Below are 10,073 nucleotides of genomic sequence, written 5' to 3' on the forward strand. Positions count from 1 at the left end.
AATTAATATGCAGTGGAAGACTCGCTAAGACGTTGAGTCTCCTGGGTAAACAAGACGATCCCTCCTTGAACCTGAGTCCTGGCCAGGGACCCTGAATGGGTTCTTCTCCCCCTTTTTACGCACACACCCCTTCCCGCCCCCACTGCTCTCCCTCCCACCCCACTCCCACCGCCGCCCCTTCTTTATTTGCCTGGCGGGGAAGAGAGATGGCAGGCGTTTTCCCCAAGAACCTGCTTCCCCTCTGCCCCCTCCACCGCGGGCGCCGAGAAGGCCAGCTTCGCAGGCACTGAGCGTGGGCCACCTTGCTCTCCTTTACCTGCAGTCCCTGCTGAAGCTGTGCCAAGATGTGCGACGACGAAGAGACAACTGCTCTGGTGTGCGACAATGGCTCCGGGCTGGTGAAGGCTGGCTTCGCAGGCGATGATGCGCCCCGCGCAGTCTTTCCCTCCATCGTGGGCCGCCCTCGCCACCAGGTAAATTTCCTCCCTCACTTGGCCTGCTCCCCGCTCCGTGTCCCTTCTGTGCACCTCTTCAGTCCAGCAATCTAGGAAATATCTCACCTGACTCTTCCTGTTGAGTGAACACTTCAGGTCAAATTAAGGAAAAGATGGGTAAGCTTCAAAACTACTCCAAGATAGGCAATACTCACATCAACTGCCAACATACCAAGGAATGTACCCACCCACCCCCAATCTACTCCCGTTGTACCCTTTCAAAGGGTCCGACTCCATGTTCTGAAAAACTATCAACTCCTCTCCTCTACTGCCAGCCTTCTGAATTGTTAATCAGTATCTTCTCCTCTACCTCTTTCACACCCAAGAAACTGCTTCCCCTCAGCCCCCTTCATCGTGGGCTGTTCATCCTGTTCAGAACTCACAATAATGTAACTTCTTTCAACCAAACAGGACCTAATTGAAAATTTTCCCTCTAATAGTTTACAGAGGAGCTCTGGTAGCATAGTGCCTAAGGCACTTGACTGCTAACCAGACGGCTGGCGGTTCAAACCCACCAGCCACTCCTCGGAAGGAAGGTTGGGCAATCTACTTCCCTAGTGATACTGCCTCGGCAACCCAAGGAGGGGTAGCTATGAGTCAGTTCTGACTCGATGGCACATAACAACAACAACAACAATAGTTTACAGGAGTCCCAAAAGATGTAATCTTTCTCCATCCTGGCTGTTGCATTTTTAGAATCCAAGCATGAAAGAGGTAGTAAGTGCCAAGGTGATAGTGACATGCCACCTTGTTTAGTAAGAGAAATACCATGCTCTTTAGGTTTGCAATATGCCTGGTCAGACAGGCTACAAAGGCAGGAGAGCTGCATTATTCAGTCTCCATGACTGAGGGGTCCTCCAGGACAGCTGTGGGCAGGCTGGATTTCACTGTCAAGGTAATCATGGCGTAGCTGTCCATCTTTTTATGTTCACTTGTTGAATGTCAAAATCTTTTCTTAGCAGAAATATGATGTATCATTAATGAAGTCATTCTAAAATGTCCTTATCTATATTCTGGTTAAGGAGCTCTGATGGTGCTATGGTTAGAGCATTGGCCTTCTGACCAGAAAGCTGATGGTTCCATCCCACCAGCCACTCTACAGGAGAAAGATGAGGCAGTCTGCTTCTGTAAAGATTTACAGCCTTGGAAACCCTATGAGGCAGTTCTACTCTGCATATAGAGTTGCTATGAGTTGCCATTGAAGATGAGTTTGCTAATTTAATGAAGGCATTACAGCATTTTTGAAAATGAGGTTAGGACCTGCTTCTTTGGTGAAATGATTCTTCCCCCTGCATCTCACCCCCCATTCCAGGTATATTCTGAACAGCAGAATTATACTTCTTTTTGGAGAAAAGGAGAGGATACTTAATAGGTTTAAAATGGTTTTTCCAAATTGGTGAAAATGCTACAGTCCTTTACTATTGCTGGTATTTATACTTGACTTGGCAGTTAGATGTAAACTGGTAATACATCAATTATATTACTAACATGGTAGAAGCTAACTTTTTCATCTTTTTTTTTGCATAGGGAGTTATGGTGGGTATGGGTCAGAAGGATTCCTACGTAGGTGATGAGGCCCAGAGCAAGCGAGGTATTCTGACTCTAAAGTACCCCATTGAGCACGGCATCATCACCAACTGGGATGACATGGAGAAGATTTGGCACCACACCTTCTATAATGAGCTCCGTGTGGCCCCTGAGGAGCACCCTACCCTACTCACTGAGGCCCCACTGAACCCCAAAGCCAACCGTGAGAAGATGACCCAAATCATGTTTGAGACCTTCAATGTCCCTGCCATGTATGTGGCCATCCAAGCAGTGCTGTCCCTGTATGCTTCTGGCCGTACCACAGGTATGCTTGGGCTGTAGCAACAGCCACTGATTAATTGTATTCCTGAGGCAATGGCCTTGCTGTGAATCTCTCCAGTTGAAAAAAGAATATTCTCTTCCTCACATGCACTGCCTGGCATGACTTTTATCTGTGTTGAGAGAGTAATAGCAATAATACTCCACGTTTAGTTTCAGAGCATGCCTATTTCTAAGAGCTGGAGTACTTGGGGTGAGATTCTTCCCTTATCTAAGTATGTGATGTCACACATACAAGCTCTGCATAATGTTGCACCATGGAATGCAACTGTCATGTATACTAGGACACCCCCTGGACAAACATCTTTAAAGGAAATCCACATTCCCTTCAGAATCTGAGTGAAAAAAGAGAGAAATATGTAAATTAGGTAGGAAGAGGGAAAAAAAAAAAAGCCTGGATTCTTACATAATTATGCTAATGGCTGATACATGAGATGGTCCATTTGAAAGTGTCTGCAGGAAAGTTTTCTACAGCAATATTTAAAAGGATGAGCTATTGCTGGCTTCAGATTTGGTATCCATTATGCTCATTTTTATTTTTTGTGTGTGTTGGGTATCTAATTTCATCTGGATCAATGCCCAGTGCTAGTATCTCTTAGCCAAAATTGGAAGTAGGCTTTGCCATGGCTAAAGCAGTGGGTTTTACCTTGTTCTTATCTGTTTCCTCTAACAGGTATTGTCCTGGACTCTGGGGATGGTGTAACCCACAATGTCCCCATCTATGAGGGCTACGCTTTGCCCCATGCCATCATGCGTCTGGATCTAGCTGGTCGGGATCTCACTGACTATCTCATGAAGATCCTCACTGAGCGTGGCTATTCCTTTGTCACCACTGGTGAGTAAGTCTTCGAGTATGTGTGTGTGTGTGTGTGTGTGTGTGTCTGTGTGTGGCTCTCCTCAGATTGTCTGTTTTTCCTTTCCTCAGTGAATCCACCTACCTCCCCATAATGGACTTACTTCTTCAGAGCTTGACTGTGACGCCCTTTATTTCTGTAGCTGAACGAGAAATTGTCCGTGACATTAAAGAGAAGCTGTGCTACGTCGCCCTGGATTTTGAGAATGAGATGGCCACAGCTGCCTCTTCCTCCTCCCTGGAGAAGAGCTATGAACTGCCTGATGGCCAAGTCATCACTATTGGCAATGAGCGCTTCCGCTGCCCGGAGACACTCTTCCAGCCCTCCTTCATTGGTGAGTTTCAGGGTTTGGTGCAGAGGCACAGCTTTCCCCTGGGAATCTTGGGGTGTCCCAGAGTGATCTATTACAATCAGGGGGAATTATGGAATCCTTGAGTAAGAGAAGTCATAGCTTTGAGTCCCACACAACTCAGTCTCAAGTCCTGATGTCTTATTAAATGTAGAGTCTGTATTCTGATCCACTGATACTATAAAGGGTGACATACTGAGTTCATTTCAAAATAAAGGATGAGATATGTGATATGAATACTACATATCTCCAGGAAAGGAGGAATAGTTAGTCAAGAGAATTGACTTATTCCGGTAAGTCCCAATTACCACGTAGTTGGACTTTTCATCTAAATTATTCATCATTAAATGCAACAATCCTACTCCTAGTAATAAATAGACATGCCATTGTCACCAAACATCTTACATAAGGAATGGTTTTCAAGAGGGAGCTTGTCAAGCTCTTATTTTAGTCCATAAATAAAAATTACATTAATTTAACTAAAATATGTGTCTCATCCTTTTCCTTTGGCATCCCTCAAACATCTGATGGTTACGGAAGTGTTCACTCCAAGCAGGGTGTTAAACACAGTTGTTCGTTTCTTGGCAGTCTGTTGTGGATTAACTGTCAGTACTTTTAAGAAACACCTGTTCCACAAATGCCCTGGAGTATATTTTATAGGGGAACATATGTTTCAGAGACAAATGGAGACAGCTCACTGACACAGGAGTTCTGTTCTCTTCCCCCAACCCTGGCTTAAGTACACTGATTTTTTTAAAAAGCACTTGTTCGTAGGTATGGAATCTGCTGGCATCCATGAAACTACTTACAATAGCATTATGAAGTGTGACATTGATATTCGCAAGGACCTGTATGCCAACAATGTCCTGTCGGGAGGCACCACCATGTACCCTGGTATTGCTGATCGCATGCAGAAGGAAATCACTGCCCTGGCTCCCAGCACAATGAAGATTAAGGTAGAGAATGTGGGTGGGAGAGCCAAGGCAGGTCTTGCTAGTCCACAAAAACTGGATTCACCATTCCTTTCCTCACACATAGCTTCTTATCTCCTATACACTTTACCTTTTAGCTTTCCTAGCATTTAGATTTTCTAGCACCATTTTCAAGATAGGAAATTTTAAAAGTACTTTCAAGCAGTAGATAGAAATATATCTTTGAAGATAAAGAAAAACTCTTTGGACACATTTTAAAAGTCCCTAACACTTACACTAGCTTCCACCATACATTTAACTCAGTGCTTGCCTTATACTTTAGTTCAGAGAACTGGGGAAATTCTTATTTTGTGGAGGTCTTTGATAATGGAAATGGTAACAGAGAAGGAAGTTCCAAAAAACTGACTTGGTCATATTATTTTACAGTATAAAATATCACACATTGCACTGAATTAATAGCTCATATTTTCTTCTGTGAATCTCTACAATATGCTGCTTGCTCAGGTGCTGAGAACTTGGACATTCATTGGAAGCTTTTCTCTCTCTCTCTGTAGATTATCGCTCCTCCTGAGCGTAAGTACTCTGTTTGGATTGGGGGCTCCATCCTGGCCTCCCTCTCCACCTTCCAGCAGATGTGGATTAGCAAGCAAGAATATGATGAGGCAGGCCCATCCATTGTCCACCGCAAATGCTTCTAAGATGGCTTCCCTCTTAGTCTTCCTAAGTTTCAGGATGACAGTGTTATGCTTCTTGGAGTCTTCCAAACCACCCTCCCTCATCTCTCATCAATCATTGTACAGTTTGTTTACACATGTGCAATTTATTTGTGCTTCTAATATTTATTGCTTTATAAATAAACCAGACCAGGACTTGCAACCTACAAAAGCCTTTCATTTCTTTTTGGGGGTGAGCATGATGTCGGGTGAGCATTTGCTTACTTAAGTCTGTAGACTTGTATACTGTTGGGTTTGACACCATAAGCAAACATACAGTACATTGTATACATTGTACTGTATAGCACTGTATTACTGTAAAGTTCATCAGATGAAATAGTGTAAGATTTACCTGGGAGTTGCAATATTAAATTTTAATTTTATACTTTGGAATGGAATCAAGAATACATTTCATATCTGAAAAGTAGATTAGATTTGTTTCCATATAAGCAAGAAATATCAGATAAGACAATTCTATAATATTAGTTACTTTGAGATGACAATGAAAATTGTTGTATTAGCATATGTTCTGGTTATTTTTATCACTTTGTAGAAAATACACATATATTGGTAATGAAAAAAATCAAAGATTATTTTAAATGAATTAACTTATTTTTCAATTCTTTGGACTCTTCAGTCATCTTCCTAGGGATGAGGCATCTTAATGGTGAAAGACTGATGCCAGCTGACAGTTATGTCTGACCACTTTTCATTCTAAATGTTCCCTAAACAAATTGAGATCATTGGGCATGTTCAAAATAAGTGAGAGAAAACTACAGGCACCAGATACTTCTGCCTATCTGGTGAAACAGGGGTCTTTTTTTTTTTTTTTAATTGTGATTTGGGTGAAGATTTACAGAGCAGATTCACTTTCCATACAGCAGTTCACATACACCTTGTCTCATGACATTGACCACAGTTTACCACAATGCAATAGCTCCCCTCCCACTTCCTCCCCATAGTTACCCCTTCCCAGTGTCCATCCCTTCATGTACTCCTGCCCCCTGAGCTGTCTCCCTGTGCATAAGCAGCCCTTCTTTCTCCCATGATTGTTCTCTCCAAGGAGTGTATCTATCTGAGGTAAATATTCAACTCATATGCCTGTCTTTTGTTTGGGTGGAAACCACGGGTGTGTGTTCAATTCCAGACCTGAAGGGTAACTCGGGGCCATAGTCTCAGTGGTTCCACCAGGCTCTATTGGACCAGCAAACCTGGTCCCCCCCCCCTTTTTTTTTTTCTCCAAATGATTTTGAGTTTTGTTCCACATTGTTCTCCCTCTCTATCAGGGATCTCCTACATAGATCCCCTTCCAAGTGGGTGACAGTGGTAGCTAGGCACCATCTTCTTCTGCTGGTCTCATAGTTGTATAGGCTTTAGATCTGATGGTGTACCAGTCTCTAGGACTAATTGCTTCCATGAATTTTGGTTTTCTTCATTCTTCTTTACTCTGGATGAGGAGAGACGCATCATTGCATCTAGATGGCAGCTTGCTAGCTTTTGAGATCCCAGTTGCTACTCGCCATAGTAGGAGGTGGAACAATGTTTTGTATAGTATGTTATGCCAATTGAGCTTGATGTCCCCTGTAACTATGGTCCCAAGCCCGCTGGTTCAACTACTCGGTTCCTCTTGGTAGCTGGCTGTTACCAAGCAGTGACCACAACCTTGCCCCTTGTCAGCTCTACTATACACCTGGGAATTCTGATCATTCACATAAACTTATAGGACCATTGTCTGCCAACCCTATACATGTTCTTGGATACACTCCCCATTTCATAGACATACCTAATTGTTGAGCCTGTCCACCCATCTATCCACCCATATACCCATGTTTGCCTTCACTGACAACACAGTACTGTATGTGCAAAAGGGTTCATTTTTGTTGTCTGTACTACCCACATACCTCTCTCTGTCTTCCTCTTCCTCAATGCCACTATATTGATCACTCACATTTGGTACATTGCCTTTCTTTTCACCCAAATCAGTACTTTATCTATCTAACAGTGTTCCCTCCCCTCCCCTCCCACCCCTAGTAACCAACAAAGAAAATTTCCTTCTATAGATAAACCTTTCCTTAACTTTTACTATAATGGACTAATACAATATTTTTCCTTTTGTGATTGACTTATTTCACTCAGCATAATGTCCTCCAAGTTCATCCATGTTATGCGGTGTTTTGCAGATTCTACATTATTCTTTAACGTTGCATGGTATTCCATTGTGTGTATGTACCATAGTTTGGTTATCCATTCCTCAGTTGATGGACATCTAGATTGTTTCCATTGTTTGGCTATTGTAAATAGTGCTGCGATGAACATGGGTGTGCATATATCTGTTCTTGTCATGGCTCTCACTTATTTAGGGTATATACCTATACATCCTAAAGTAGTAATGGAATGGCTGGGTCAAATGGTATTTCTATTTCCAACTTTTGAAGGAATCACCATACTGCTTTCCACAATGGTTGTATCATTTTACAGTCCCACCTGAAACAGAGGTCTTGAATTTTTTTATTTCTTTGAAACCTTGGGATCTTGGATTGGGTGGCATGAAGGCTATGAAGTCCCAAGGGAACAAGGAGAGGGGAAATACATGATGTTTGCTTTACTCCATGCTGAGCCTCTCTGCAAAGTATGGTGAGGGGAGGGTTAGGCAGCATCAAAATGAATCAGCCATGTTCAGTCTTTGAGGGGCTCACATACACAGCACATGACCCCTCAATGTTCTAAAGAACACTGCTACCTTTTGGGAACTAGGAGTGGTTTAAGATGCTTCAAGGAAGTGTGGACATAGATCTGGGGCTTGAAGAATGGTTTAGAATTAGAGAGGTGAAGAAAGCAGGGAGGAAATCTCAGCAGAGGGAAATGCAGCAGAGGGCAGAATACAAGGCACAAAAGAGCGGGCTAACGGAAGCAGAAAAGACATGTTGATGAATTTTAGGGAATCATTGGAAAGGTAAATTTCAACCTGATTGTAGAAGCCTTAAAAATTTTCAGTTGGAAATGAATTGCCCAGGAACTGTTAGAGCCCACAGGGACATTTGAATGGATTTATTTCAACTTTATCTATTGATAAGTGAATCAAGTCAAAAAGAAATTAAATAACTCATACAGTATTATGAACTTGTTTGTGGAATAACCAGACCAGGAACCCATATTTTCTGACACCGAATCTGGTGGTGCTTTTAAGACCATCTTTTCTAACTTTAGTCGTAGTTTGTCAAGAGCAATCCCATTCTATTACACACCATTTTGGGAGGTTGGTATGAAAAAATTTGGAGTACTTTGGGCTTATCAGACATCTTTAATAATTTGCCACTGCCATTATAGTTGCTTGCTATAATTGTTTCTTTATGTTCATTCAGAAAGTAGTTCTGGTAGTGCAGTGGTTAAGCACTGGCTGCTAGCTGAAAGGTCTGTGATTCAAATCCAAACAGCAACTTTGAGGGATAAAGACTTGGCAATCTGATTTCATAAAGATTGCAGCCAAGAAAACACTATAGGGTGGTTCTAATCTGACAAGGGTCAAAATAACAAGAAACAATTGCTAAGACCCCAAAACACTATTTCTTCATTTTCTAAGTCAAGAAATTGTGATTTTGCAAATGTGCTTAAACATCCAAGAGAGTAGAGTTAGAGAAAAAAAGGAAAATTACTGAAGAAAATGGAATATTTGGAGAGGTAGAGCTGATTTGCTAGATCCAGGACCTCAAATAATGTCATTGGTGCCCCATCTCTCTCTTCATTTATTGTATGGGATCTCTCCACATATTGAATATAGTGCCTTACCAATTTACTTGCCCCTGGGACAAGAGTGCCTTCCCACATAGTTATGGTAAAAGTTCCAGGGAAGTCTCTGTGACCAACTAGGTTTGAGAACTCAATCATACCATCACCACCAATGGTAATGATCAATATTATTGGGTAATAGAGGTGATTCTACAAAGGACAGGACCAGAATGGCTCAACCTCACTATACTCAATGAACCAGAGCAAGAAAAAAAAAATAATATGTAGTTTGGAGACCCAAACCAAACCAAACACACTCCTGTTGAGTCAGATCTGACTCAATAACCCCTCCTTGGGTTTCTGGGGCAGTATCACTATGGAAGTAGATTGCCCAACCTTCTTTCCAAGGAGTGGCTGATGGGTTTGAACCACCAGCCTTCTGGTTAGCAGTCAAATGCCTTAGGCACTACACCACTGGAGTGGAGGGCTCCAATATTCATATTAAGGAGTTTGATTTGGCAGGCCCTAAGAAGATAATGACTTCATTCAAATAAAACTAGGAGGTATGATGAAGGACTTTTTTATGGTGGTGTGATTGGCCAGAATTTAAAAAAAAAAAAAAAGTGTGGCCCAGAGACTCTGGTACCCAGTGATGTCTATATGACAAGATTAGCCAACTTTCTAAAAGGAAATAACTAGTAAGTCACATTCACATTATGGTTAACATGATATAAATGTTATAAGCTCTGGTGGCATAGTGCCTATGGCATTTGACTGCTAACCAGAAGGCTGGTAGTTCAAACCCACCAGCCACTCCCTGGAAGGAAGGTTGGGCAGTCTACTTCCATAGTGATTGTAAGGCCACAATAAAGAGAAGAGGACGCACAAAAGTGAGGTTAAAGAGAAGTTTTTATTCTGAGTTTCCGGGTGAAGTTTACGGGTCCCGGAGAGGGGCCCGGGCGAGGTTCACGGGTCCCTGAGAGGGGCCCAAGAAGTTGCACCGCCTGGCTGAGGAGGGGAGGGTTTATAGTCTTGTGGAGGACCTAAGTGGGGACACTAAGGAAATGGTGGGGTCCAATTAGCTGTTAGCATGGGTCTGTACTTAATTAGCATGAGGGGGCTTCACAAGAGGAAGTTTG

The 10,073-nt window shown here is 42.5% G+C and overlaps 1 protein-coding gene across 1 annotated transcript; it reads left to right on the forward strand.

Moving 5' to 3' along the window:
* Positions 1 to 344: 344 nt before the first annotated feature.
* On the forward strand, positions 345 to 5,193 carry ACTC1 (actin alpha cardiac muscle 1). The gene is made up of 6 exons (XM_007940476.2): positions 345 to 473; positions 2,022 to 2,346; positions 3,034 to 3,195; positions 3,357 to 3,548; positions 4,338 to 4,519; positions 5,050 to 5,193. The coding sequence occupies exons 1-6, from the start codon at positions 345 to 347 to the stop codon at positions 5,191 to 5,193; spliced, it is 1,134 nt and encodes a 377-aa protein (XP_007938667.1).
* The last annotated feature ends 4,880 nt before the right edge of the window (positions 5,194 to 10,073 follow it).

This window comes from Orycteropus afer, unplaced genomic scaffold, assembly GCF_000298275.1.
Source record: "Orycteropus afer afer isolate SDZICR_OR568_19922 unplaced genomic scaffold, OryAfe1.0 scaffold00068, whole genome shotgun sequence".
Taxonomy (NCBI): domain Eukaryota; kingdom Metazoa; phylum Chordata; class Mammalia; order Tubulidentata; family Orycteropodidae; genus Orycteropus; species Orycteropus afer.